Raw genomic sequence first — 13,678 nt, forward strand, 5'->3', positions numbered from 1 at the left:
TGTAATTCGCTTATGATTGGCGTGTCGTGTGTACAGTCAGGAGCGAAAATAACGTTCAGGGATGTAGCGAGAAGAACTGTATCCCCGAGCTTCCCTGTCTCCTCTTGGCCAACCGCTGAAAGAGGAAAGAGAAGTGGCGAAGAGGGGAGAAAGCGCTACAAGTGCAATTCTATTCGCTACGTCCAAACTTTTGTCAACACTTTTGTTCTCGACTGTATGCCGACCGGTGTATGTAGTAGTATGTGTACATACATACGTGCGCACACACGCACACATAAATCATGAGCGCGTTACATCAGTGACGACGGTTAGGTGAGGTAACAAAGGTTAGGTGAGCCGTCAGTGAGGAACGTGGCGAGTCCGAGTGGCGTGTGAGTCGTGGCGCCGTACGCCAAGGAGAAGCGAGGTGTTCCGTCGCCGAAAAGAAGAAGATCCGCACCAGCGGATCGTCTCCAGCGATCACCTTGACGCCGTCATCGCCTGTCATTCGACCACTATCCCACGTACACCGCGTCTGTGTTCGTTGCGTGCTCGACGGCCGACGAGAACGAGACGGAACGGAGACAGAGACTACGCGAGGGGGGAGGTGACCAACCCCCTTCACTCTCCCTCTCCTCACTCTCTGTCAGTCAAGTCAGTCTCTCCTCTCAGGCCTCCTTCCACGTCCACGAGGAATTACCAAAATGGTGGCGCGGTACAACGCGGGTGATGTGTAGGCAGACCGCGGCTCGCATCGCGTTCGTTTCAGGGAGGTGCGAGGTACGCGAGCGCAACTGCGCGAGGCCGACGACGGCAGCATGGGCGACCCGAAGAGCCAGCACGGCGCGCAGGAGATGAAAGGCTGGCTTTTCAAATGGACGAATTACCTGAAAGGTTACCAACGGAGATGGTTCGTCCTGTCAAACGGCCTCCTGTCGTACTACAGGTAGTTTCCTACGTGTCGTCGGACCCGCGGACGTCGTCGTCGCCGACGTCGAACCCGGTCGCGATCTCCCCGCGTCTCACCAACCGTCGCGGGACGTTTCTCGCTCACGCTGTGTTTTTTTAACGGCCCGATCGATCTCGACGTCGTGTCGCGTCGTCCTCGCGGCACGCGATCCCCGTCGTCCTCGACGGCGATCAACCCGGAGAGAAGAGAGAAAAGAGAGGGAAAAAAACAAAAAAAAGAAAAGGGAGAACCCGAAGGTGCGACACGGAGCTGCTCTCTGTCGAGCGTCGCGCGATTAGGTTATGTGCGCGGTGACAGAACTCTTTTGCGATCTCGCTCCCGGGTCAAAAATAGCCTGGCAACAGCTGTCACGCGTATTCGCGGTATCGTCTACGCGACGGGGCGGGGGCGAGCGCGGGAGGGGACGATACCGTGCGATTTATGCGCTCTAATGCAAATAGTTTGCGCGCGTTGTTAATTCGGGCGAATTCGCGGGTATATCTGTCAGGGTCTCTGCTCTGCGCCGTGCAGAACCGTTAAAAAGAGAGATAAGAAAACAGACTTCGCTTCTTATCCGCGGCGCGTGTCGGCCCGAGGGACGCGCCGCGGGGAAACAGCTCCCTGTCACTCCTTTCCCCCCGAGGGTTCACTCTCGTCGTATCCGCACCACCGCGTGACATCGTAGTCTCTAGTTCTAAGAGAACCTGACGTCAGGGGACGCGAGAGAAAGTATCGGATGAGAAACATTAGACGCCTTTAGAGAGAGAGCGCGCGCGCATATTCACGTAATACCGCAGGCTTTGTGCGATTTCTCAATGGCGTAATTTGCACGAATCTGGTTTATCCAAGTCTTAATGCCGAATTGGAACCACGTTTACTCGAATTGCACGATAAACGTTCACCTCCAGCTTTAACCTGAATTCTCGCGATGCCGTCGTCAGCGCGTTAACGCGCGGGACAGAGCGACGAGCGGTCTCGACGATTACATAAAAGCGTGACAAAACTCCTTGCGGATGACACGGATAATATTGCGTATGACTCGCTTAAGTCTTATACGATCTGCAGGATACGTCGCGAAGCGCGTGGGGATCGGTAGGAGGGATCCTCGACGAGTCTGGAGTCGAGTCTTCTTGGAGACAGCTTACTCGAAGAGGAACGTCCCAAACTCAAACTTGTGGATAATATTAAACCAAATCGGAAACTTTTACTTCGCCAGTAAATGATTAACGATAAGGATTTTTTTATTCAACCTAGCTCTGGCTTATCTTTTTCGCTGCAACAAATCATCTACAGTGATTCTAATATGTATAAGGATGCTTATGTATATTAGCATCAAAGTTTCATCGATTGAGAAGGATCAAAACAGAGTCGAAATGTGATGATTTATAATCCTCAAAGGACTCCGTCGGGTCGTTTTCGTCCACCCAAAAAATACTGAAACTCATTTTTTATATTTATTATGAATTTAAAAAAAATCACTTTTTCAATTTCTTTATGCTAATAACTAAAAAAAAAACTATTAAAGAAAAAAAATTTTTAGAAACCAACATCACAGCTTAAAAGAGGAAAGTTCAAAGAATATTCATGAATTTTGCGGAATTTTTTGAATGATATTTAATATTATTTATAAGTCGAAAGGCAAAAAGGACCCGACGGAGTACTTTTAAGGTGCCAAAAAGCAGGAGTCTTTTGAGGGATAATTAATAAAAATAGTTAGGTCGAATAAACAAATCCTCACGGGAATATCAAGTTGAAGAATTATTCGAGATTGACTATGCAATCGTTCCAAGCGTCAAACATTCGCGTTACAAGGATTTTCTATGTAATACTTATTACAGGTCTGCTCGTTTTAGTTATTGGACTTGTTGCGCGGTTCATCTTTCCTCTTTTTCTTTTCACGTTGCAGAGAAAAAAAGAAGAAAGATGAACCGTACAAGAAGTTCAGCCAAAACGAACAGGCCTATTATCCTGAGAGAGAATGACGTTTCTGAAAACGATACAATCCTATTGCAGACCCTCGCCTTCGACGACGCATCGGAGGGAGTTTATCACGTACAGGATATCTGCACGTCTTTCGTTTTTAAATCTCCTGCGAGACTCTCTACGCCCTGGATTCGCTTATGGCGCTTCGTAGTTCGCAATACGACAACATCCGTATAGCTGGTTAAACTTTTACGCGAATCTCGCTGCTGGAACCCCCGGATTGTAATTAATAGCGGAACGAAAGACTCGTTACGACACGAGAGCGCAAACAGCCCCCGGGCCGTCTGTAATCTCGCGGTCTCCCTCGTTATCTCCGCAAGTAGAGCAGCCGCGTTTCTCCGACAAACGATTGCGCACCGGCTTCCTAGGACAACCGTTTTCTTTTCTCATTTTTTTTTTTGATTTGCTCATTTTTAACACTCCGCTTGGCACAGTTTGTGTGATTTGAGTTTGCAACGCCTCCGTCGAGGATTGTTTCACTTGGTACGTGTTTCACGGGCACCGCCGGCGTATATATATACGAATTTTATTCCCGTGTTGTATGCCGTGAGGCTTCTTCTCGCACAGTACTTATTTACACGCGTTAATAGCACGCAAAAGTCCACAGCAGCGCTCGCGTTTACGAACCGAGTGAACTTTTTATTGTCTCGCGTCACTCGCCGACGCGTTTACCGGTTTCCTTTTTTTTTTTTATCTTCCTCCCGATTTCGCGAACTTGGAGCGACTCGACAAAGTGAAAAGATTGTATATACTCTTGTCGATTTCTTGCGGTAAAAGACAAAAAAAAAGAAAAGAAAGACGAGGAGAGAACGAAATATCTCGAGTCAATAAGCACTTGCACACAGTCTGTTACACAATGTGAACGGGGTCTATTTGTTTTATGGATTGTTTAGGGCTGAACCAACAGGGGGGCCAAAGATATCATCGCGACGCAAGCGGAGGGCTGGCAGAGCCTCCGAGTAAGTAAAAAAAAAAAAAAATAAAACAAACAAAAAAAAAGCAAAATCAAAACAAGATAAAATTGAAATCGCATCCCGATTTCCCCCTACCCCTCTCCGCGAGTTTGTAATTAAAAGAACTGTCCCCTAAGGACGTTTGTTCCCATCTCTCATTTTTTTAACTCTTTTAGAAGTGGATACTCGATCACATACATACACACGTACCCACATACCGCACACACATCACGTATATATAACTCTACATTTTTCCGTGCAATTTTAACTTATCGGTGGCCCTAATAAAAGAAAAAAATCTCATCCGCTTTCTCCACCTACCTGTAACATGTCGGCGGTTACATCACGTGTATCAGCTGTACGTGTGGAGTCTGGAAATTAAACGTGCCCTTCTCGTACCGCTAAACCGTGTGCTAAACGTAACACTTGATATTCTCCATCGTCCTTTTCTCTCACTCACTCTCTCTCTTTCTCTTTCTCTGTTCTTTATTTCTCTGTTTCTCTGTCTTTTATGTGTGTGTGTGTGTACATAATGCAGCCGCGCGCAATGAGACGTACCGCTTCTTTATGTCGTGTCCTTTATCGTGCCGGTTACGTTCGTCTCGATCCATCGTCCACTTTTGTTCACTTTTCTAGCGGTTTCTCACGCAGTGTAACGGTCGTTGTCGGATCGGCGAGATAGCTGCCTATACCGGTATCTCTGATGATTAGACGGTTTTGTTTTGTTTTTTTTTCTTATTCTTTCAGGCGGACGCTCGAAAGTAGCAGAAGAAAATTATCCGCGGGTCACAGTTTTACGTTTTCTCCCGTTCTCCGAGTGCGATCGACGAAACGGAAGATTTCGTAATGTTCTCTCTGTCTGAATGACTTCCTCCTTTCCTCTCGATTAAACATAATTTCCTTGTTTTCTTTCCAGTTACGGAGACTTCCTGTCGCCTAAATTTCCCTTCACGCACCAGGATACAACTCGGCGCGAGATTTATCGACGTACAGGGTGCTTCCTTTCAGCCGCGGATTTTTACATAAATTTTTACGTTCTGTTTCTTCTCAATGAAAATATGAATGCTGGCTGGATAGACGGATGCCATGCATGGATGCGCGTTTCGATATATCCGATAAGTGAAAGTTTAATCCGAGTACGCCGAAGAATCTGCGGCTTGAAGGAGAAGTGTATCGTCGGGACACCCTGTATATAAATATCGTGGATACCGCGGAGTTGAAAAAATCGGGTCAACGTATCGCCGCTGAATAAAATGAATTTTATCAGCAGGTATCGGGGGGCCTAGCCGCGACAACTCGCGATAAATTAAACTCAACAATGGCCCCGCTTCCTTTTCAATAAATTCCGAAGACTGTTTTACTGCATGAAAATCGATTTCGTCGGATTTCGTCCAAATGTTTCGTCGCAAATATTTACCGAGAAGTTACGTAACGAGCGACGTTACGCGCGATATTGTAAAATTTACCATCTTGGGAAATAAATGTATACGCGAGTATATCTCGAGACAATTCCGTTAATTAACGTATACAGGGTGTCCTTAAGCGGATCGATGAACTCTAACGGTGCGTTTTACTCGCTCTAAGGATGTAGGAAGATCGTGCGATCACGCGAGCATGCGATCCGGAACTCGCCGAATTATACTTTCCTGTCTACGCAGAATTTCGCGACGATTTCTCAGAAACTCGTGTGGAAGCTCTATTCTCATAAAATGGAGCTCGGTCTTGCCTTTTAAATCAATTGTCAAAGCTGCCCTTTCACATACTCCGCATTGACGTTAGCTGATGACTAATGGATCTTACATATAGACCGAAATGCAGATTGGTGGAAGAATCTATTCATCTTTTATTCCGACGTATAGATTCATCACTATAATAGATTAACGCAACGATAGACCCACACCAACCTATCTGAATCTCAATGAGCCTCATTAAGTATTGTTCGTTATTGAGAAAAAAAATACTAGAAGCGAGAGTTCTCGGACTGATCGCTGATTGCGATCGCGCGCGATTCTCTCTCTCTGTTCATCCCCACGAGCGAGTAGAGTCCACCCCTGAACTCGGCGACCCGTTTCGACGACACCCTGTACGATCCTGAGCGCGCTGGCATGACTTTCCTCCCCCCTTTTTTTTCCTCCACGTGGAATCGTGATTGTTGCGTGTCCGATTAACCCGAGTGACCTCACGTGCATGATTCGATTGAGAGCTCCCCTTCCCTCGTTCCCGCTCCCCTCGGTCTTTGGATTGTCGTTTCGTACGACAGAGAGAATTAACTCCCACGGGTTGCTCTTGACCGACGACCGTGAGCGCGGCCGAGAGACACTCGCTTCGCTTGTGCGGACGCGTTCGCGCCGGGATTAGGGCAGAGCGGTCGCGGATGGATCCGTAACGCGGGGTACGGTAATGGGATCGCTTTCCATCGGATATAATCGAGTGTTTATTTTCTCGGATTATGTTAATAAATCCATACTATTTCAATGCTAACTATACTCCCCCGCCATCCTCTCCATCTGCCTCTCCCGCCGAGTCAGAGATACGGTGTCACAGATTAACGCAGACAATCGTCACGTTGCTGTAACCGATCTTTTTTTTTTCCTTTTTTTTGGAGGGGGAAGAGGTGGTCGCTTGGATAAACCTTCTTCACGGCCGTGTAATCGTTTCGGATCGTCGTAGAAAAAAAGAGTCGAGTCCCTCCCCCGATTGCAAACTCAACGTCCGTCTTTCTCTGTGTCATACGGCAAACCCGGAGCGGACCTGAGAGAGACGCGTACCTGAAACTGTCGCGTCTCCGTTACCCCCTGTTTCAGGAACCCCGCGGAGATGTCCCACACCTGCCGCGGCACGATTTCCTTACACGGGGCCTTAATACACACGGTGGACGCCTGCACCTTCGTCGTGAGCAACGGCGGCACGCAGACCTTCCACATCAAGGCGTCGACCGAGGTGGAGCGGCAGCAGTGGGTCACAGCCCTCGAGCTCGCGAAAGCCAAGGCCATCCAAGCGATGGAATCTGGTTCGTACGAATTGTGCCCTGTCTATCACGTAAGCCTGGCCGTTTTCGGCATATCTGGGATTTTTCCCACCCTTTTAAATCGAGATGTGTAGAAGATCAACAAGATCAAATGCCTCTGGATTCAAAAACATTTTATTATTCCACTGCAGATATATCACCAAGCACGGAACGCTCAAGAGAAAAATGTTGACACTTATATGGAAGCAACTTTTTCAGATAAACGCAAAATATCATAGTAACAAATGTATTTTGTCTTCAAAAAGTTTCCGCTTGTTCGCCATCATTGCCAACACATTCGTGGAATCTTCACCGGGTGGTCTCGAGAGCCCTGAGGCACATTTCTTTGGATATTGTTGCAAGCACATTTACAATTTTCCGTCGAAGATCTTATACGTTGCAATAATGTAGAATTGTAGAACACATGGGAGGTTCTTTGAAAGCAAAATACATATGATATCTTGTGTTATCTCAGTCCTGTTTCTCTAAAAAGTTATTTTTATACATATAAGCATCAATATTTTTTTAAAGCACCCTGTACATTTAGCAAAAAGTAGAGAACGATAGAGAAGCATGTTAACGTAATTATTTTGTTATGACAAATTAAGTATTTCCTTTAAAATACTTTGATGCACGAAAAATCAGAATATAATAAAACTCTAATTTTGACAGATTTGTTGGTTTGAAATCGGTTTAATAAACATTGAAAAATGGCATACATGAACAATAAGTACTAAATTTTTATTAAATAAATTTGAATAAATTAAAGTACAATATTTCTATGTCAGCAGTTTAACGAAATATTTTAAAAGATTTCAAGTTTAAAATCGTAGTGAAAGAATTGAATTCAGTCTATTCTCTAAAGAGTCAATAGACTCGTTGCGAATAGACTTGTTTTATTAATTAATTATCGTGAAGGCCGGTATCTTTCAGCTTTCCTCTTCGCTTACAAAACGTTTAACAGTTGGAATACCCTGTATAAAATGTTGAATTTAGACTTACGTAATTTATGCATTTCAAATATAAAACTCGAGCTTACGAGGTTAATATTAATAGTCGAGATTTTTTTGCTCAATTTGAATTAATCGTTGCACGGTACAAAATAGAATATTCCAGCGTTATAAATGATTTAATGAACGTTCCTATCATCTTATGTACTAGTTATAGATTATTGTACCGTTATACGTGTGCATAATTTATGAATTTGATTTGCATCACAAACGACCGTAACATCGATACGATGTCTATTGTCTATACATTTTGCCTATAATTGTCGTGCTGCATCTGTCTTTTTCTTGTATATTATCGGAGCTTTAGTACTTCGGCGACGTTATGCGGCGAAATCTCTTTTAGAAGAAGAGGAGGAGGAATATCAAGATAACGACAATCAAAACGTAGAAACCGCGTCTGTGATTAAGGATCTAACGCGACGACTGGACGATCTACAGGCGTGCAATGACTTGATGCTTAAGCAGGGATCGGCGCTTCAACGAGCTTTGACCGATTTGGAAATGTTAGAACCTCCGTCCCCCGAATTAGCGGCGAAATTCAAGATCGTCAGCGAACGAGCCACGCTCTTTCGGATTGCGGCGAATGCCATGATCAACGTAAGCCCAAACGATAATCTTTGTGAAATTCAAGGACCGAGTATCTGTGAATGAAACTCTTCCCTTTTCGCTGTTTATTTAGCAAGTCTCGTAATAGTGGTTTATACCGTTCGATCAGAAAATCCAATTTTCTATTCAAAATTCTCGTTTCAAGATTCCAACATTTAATTGTAAACTGTAGTAGCTTTTTAATGCGGCGACATTTATACCGATGTTACATAATTTCTAATATATCTTCAAAAACGGACATCGGAGAATACATTCGCGTTCGGGGATCTGAGTAATGCTTCGGAAGATAATAGCACGATATTGTTCGCGTGCCACTTTTATCGGACTTGCTCAATAGACTCTTGAACTTGCTTTGTGAACATCTCGTAAATCTTATCGTAACGAGACATATACGACACGACTGAGCGAGTGACTCATCTAACGGGAGGAACGAGAAGGGGCAAAATCTTGAGATACAGTTAGTAATTAGCCGCTTGTACGAATGCGAATAATGTCGTTCAAAGTCTACGTAGAAATTCGCGAGATTCTCACAGAGCAGAGTTCAATTTTCACGCAATCAGGGTCGTCTCATTCACGGAATTGCCCTTTGGCAATGGCATTCTCTCTCTCTCTCTATTGATGTGATCTAATATACTGATGTGATCTCATACGAAACGCAACTCGAGAACTGATTGAACGCGTTGTTGCAGACGGGCAGCGATTACTTGCAATTAGCCCAGCAACAAGAGCCTAAATGGAAGAAGTTGCTGCAGCACGAGCGCGATCAGAAGGTGCGGATAGAGAAAATGGTCGAACAGTTAGCTAGGCAACATTCCCACCTGGAGGAAGCCGCGCAACACGCGATTCCTTCGGCGACACATGCGGGGGGACACAGACCTTCACGTAAATAAGTTTATTATATTATATTTCTTATTCTCCGCTTTTTGTCAACATGCATTTGTTCGCATTTTTCGATACCTTTTATCTGCTACGTCGTTGCTTCAAGTGCCAGAAAATGTAACAAAATCTATTTCAATTTGTTAAAATTTTGTTTAGAAAAATTACAGCAAATTTTGAAATTAAATTGGTACAGCATATATATATAGAATGTTTTAAAATCATTTAATGTGTTTTAATGGCATTGTATAGAATCTATTTCTTTTCAACGAAAATGTCGAGCAATAAATTGTCATTCATTGTCACTCATTGCAGTTTTTTTATGTTTTGTATAACTAAACTTTAAATTAAATTTAAATTCTATTGAAGACATCACTCGAACTGAAGAATAATTTTGTTATTTATTTCTTTAAAGTTTAAGCTCCTTTTTCTCATGTCTAACTAACGCATTATCGATATCTCGACATTTTCATTGACCACATATTAACTATAAAAAAACTTGACAAGGACGTACAGTGGATTCAGGGCAGCTTGTACGCAGGATCTCTTGCACTGCGCGAAGAAATATGACGAGTTCACGGTCGAAATTTTAATTAAATGTGAATTCTCTCCCAGCCAAGTTTCCTTATTTATCGCAAATCTCCCATACAGCACATTGAAGCTAATTAAATATTTCGGCGAAATTAAATGTCCGATTAACAATTCATCAGACCGAAGTCGGGGACATTCTCTGCAAATTATATTTTTAGATTCGCGTTCGTATTTGACATTTAACCGAGTGTGCATTCTATTTGTCCTCTTTTTCCTCGTACAAAAATTTATACTCGTCCGTGACGTGGAGCGTCTCGCGCTTGTCGAGCACGAATTTAAATCTCGGCGCCCGCGGTCGTTTGTCCGCGCCCGCGCTAGGTGGCCTCCAAGAAGCGCCCCGACGCGCCGATGTGCGGTGATTATCCGCGTGATTACGTCATCCGTGGTCTACGTACGTTACGTACCCCGACTACCGTCCGTGTACCGTGTCTCTATATACACAGGACAAAAGAGCGTTTATCCCCGCGTCGTGTTCCTGTATATATATATAACATATATATGGTAACGTAATAACTTATGTATGTACGTTCGCACATGACACGATTGTCGGGTGTGCTTCCGTCTCTTCCGAGCCCGACGCTTAATCGACGGGAGAGTGGCACCGCAAATTGGTATTCGTCTTTTCCTTCCGTTAGCTCCGACAACGCGGTTCCCCCCGAATTCCCCGGAGTCGCGATCGCCTCTCGCGCCGACGACGGAACGGAGATCGGACGAAGGTGTCGAAACTCGAAAACGATCGGCTCGAGGAAGGTGGTGACAAGATTGAGCGCGTCAGCGGCGTTTCGTAACCGTTTCTCGCGGCCGCCGCCGAGTCGAACCAGGGGTGCGGAACCGGGAGTCGGAGTCTCGGAGTCATCGAGACGAGATCGGAGATCACACGGGAATGTGTCTTCGTGTTGGTTTTGGTTCGCATACGTCTCCATCTCGCCCTCCCTCGCCCCTGTGAGCCACTTCTTCCGTCGGTACTCGAAATTGGTGGTGCGCGCCCCGGAGGGAGAAGAAAGAAGGAAGTGGACGATCGAGGGTGCGGGACAGATGCGTTTACGTGCGATTCGCGCGAAGCGTCCTTCCGCGGCTCGCGGCTCGCGCCTCGCGCCGCGCCGGCTCGATCGAGCGAGCACCGGCCACCGCGGAGCCGCGCGGAGCACGCTCCGCGACCCCGCGGCGCGGACGCGCGGCGGCACATTCGATTCGCCGGAAAGTCGGGAAGGAGTGAAGCGCGGGAGCAAGGCCGGGCCAGGGCGCGAAATCGTCCTCGAGCAGCGGGAAACGAACTCGGGAGTCTCCGGACGGCGGATCTACGCGGATCACGCGGCGGCGGTCTTGGCCGCGCGGGGCTCGCGGGACGTCGCCGTATCGATTCTTTATTACGCGCGATACGATCTCGCGAACGCGGGTGACTTGGCGTGACTTCGACGCAGCGTGCCGTAATTTGTGTAACATACGCGCGTTTTTTTTTTTTTTTCCTCCTTTGTGTTCCCCGATTCCGTCGCGTCGTGCGTCGGCGACGCGATAAAAACTTACACTTTGTACCTTATCTCGATGCTTATCCACGGGCGCGATTAGGCGATCTTTGTGCAACGTGTACCCACTTGACGTTCACGTGCTCCGTACAATCTTCTTCCGCCCGTCTTCCCGGCTACGAATTCCCTCCCTCCTCCCCCACGTCCGCGTCGCGTCTGTCAAATGGGAAATTTTGACTTTGCAGATCCCGCAGTTACGACGTCACCGTCAGAGGATGAGGAGGACAACGCTGAATTTTACGACGCCCAAGAATCGGACACTTTCACGCTAACCATACCCGCCACGAGCAATTCGATTTCCGCGAGAGATCGCAACGATTCTCAGGGTAGCGACGATGGCTCAAGCTCGGAGGGTGATCAGACGCCCTTGCCCGTCTCCGATTCCACTGGCGCCGATTCGTTCCTCATTGTGACCGATTCCACCGCGGCGCAGACTTCCTCGCGTGTCACGAACACAGACGACCTGGATACCGTAAGCAAATTTACATTTTCTTTCTCCCTTTTTCTCCCCTTCTTTTTTTTTATAAATAAAAACGGGATGTAAATATTTTCACGTACAACAGGCAGCTTGGCGATCCAACAATGGCAGCAGCAGCACCGGGATGACCACCAAACGGAAGAGAAGGACTAGGGTACCTGAAAAACCAAACTATCCCTTGAATCTGTGGAGCATAATGAAAAACTGCATTGGCAAGGACCTGTCCAAAATTCCCATGCCGGTGAACTTTTCGGAACCTCTCAGTATGCTCCAACGGCTAACGGAAGACTACGAATATGCAGATATTCTTGATAGGTACGGATATCTTTAATCGCGTCTATTTTGTGAAAGAAAAGTTATTGACATAATTTTTCCTTAAATATATAGGGCTGCAGAATGTTCAGATAGTTACGAGCAGATGGCTTTTGTAGCCGCGTTCACCGTATCTAGTTACGCTACAACCGCCGCTAGAACGGGAAAGCCTTTCAATCCCCTTTTAGGCGAAACTTACGAATGCGATCGTACGGACGATCTTGGATGGCGCGCGATTTCGGAGCAAGTGTCTCATCATCCGCCTATGCTAGCTCAACATTGCGAAGGGAAGAAATGGCGATGTTGGCAAGAGTTCACAATGGCTTCTAAATTTCGTGGAAAATATCTGCAGGTACGATGTCTTGCTTGATAGATTAAAAGTACGTACCGATCGCAAACAGTCGCTCAACCGTCGTCAAAACGAGCGCGCAACCATCCGTATTTTCCAAACACGGTCGTTCTGAGAACTTGAATTTTGTTTATTAGGTGATTCCCTTGGGTACCGCTCATCTAGAATTTAATAGTGGCCAGCAACATTATACATGGCGTAAAGTTACTACTACAGTACATAATATTATAGTCGGAAAGTTGTGGGTCGACCAGAGCGGCGACATGGATATTGTAAATCATAAGGAAGGTATCAAGTGCCATTTGAAGTACATCCCGTACTCGTATTTCTCGAGAGACAGCCAGCGCAAGGTGAAGGGCGTAGTCATGAATTCCAACAAGGAAGTCAAATGGGTAGTGCAGGGTACATGGGATTCGAAGATAGAAATCGCTCCGGTAATCAGCACGTCTGGCACCCCCGATAATCCAGTTTACAAGACGGGTCCTTATATATTAGCTTGGAAACGACGTTTGCCTCCGTAAGTATGTAGCAATGATAAGCGCGCGGAAATATGCATCTGTTAAAAAAAGAAATTGTCACTCTCTTATATTTGTTCTTGGTCTTTTTCCTTTGTAAAGAATTCAAACGCAGCTATCTGTTAAAGCTGTGATGATAAGCAGAGCATAATTTTATATAACATATATATTTTTCCAATGAAATAAATTTTTTTATGCTAAAAAATACATGTCTCAAAACAAAAATTGATCAAGAGGATCTTTTATTAGAAATTTACCGACAACAGCACTTTTAATGTGTATGAAGTATTTTAATACCCTAATATAATTTTACAGTGAAGATTGTGAGAAATATTATTCATTCACGGAACTAGCATGTCAATTGAACGAGCCGGAAGAAGGTGTAGCTCCGACGGATTCTCGGCTGAGGCCTGATCAGCGGTTAATGGAGGATGGACGATGGGACGAGGCTAATGCAGAAAAATTGCGTTTAGAAGAAAAACAAAGAGCTGTTAGACGGGCTCGCGAGCACGACGCCGAAAGGGCCGCCGCGCAAGGTAAGTTTATA

The 13,678-nt window shown here is 45.6% G+C and overlaps 1 protein-coding gene across 8 annotated transcripts in view; it reads left to right on the forward strand.

The window, feature by feature from the left end:
* Positions 1–13,678, forward strand: part of Osbp (oxysterol binding protein) — a 17,014-nt gene continuing 3,336 nt past the window's right edge. Inside the window, exons 1-10 of one of the 8 annotated variants that reach the window (XM_071794880.1) lie at positions 1–925; positions 3,805–3,870; positions 6,669–6,874; positions 8,183–8,478; positions 9,177–9,369; positions 11,663–11,949; positions 12,041–12,270; positions 12,343–12,619; positions 12,754–13,133; positions 13,447–13,667. In XM_071794880.1, coding sequence (XP_071650981.1) covers positions 798–925; positions 3,805–3,870; positions 6,669–6,874; positions 8,183–8,478; positions 9,177–9,369; positions 11,663–11,949; positions 12,041–12,270; positions 12,343–12,619; positions 12,754–13,133; positions 13,447–13,667 — 2,284 coding nt within the window. In that variant the 5' untranslated portion in view covers positions 1–797. The other 7 variants (XM_071794888.1, XM_071794904.1, XM_071794897.1 and 4 more) reach the window with 7 other exon arrangements.

Source organism: Temnothorax longispinosus, chromosome 1 (assembly GCF_030848805.1).
Source record: "Temnothorax longispinosus isolate EJ_2023e chromosome 1, Tlon_JGU_v1, whole genome shotgun sequence".
In the NCBI taxonomy this organism is placed as follows: Eukaryota; Metazoa; Arthropoda; class Insecta; order Hymenoptera; family Formicidae; genus Temnothorax; species Temnothorax longispinosus.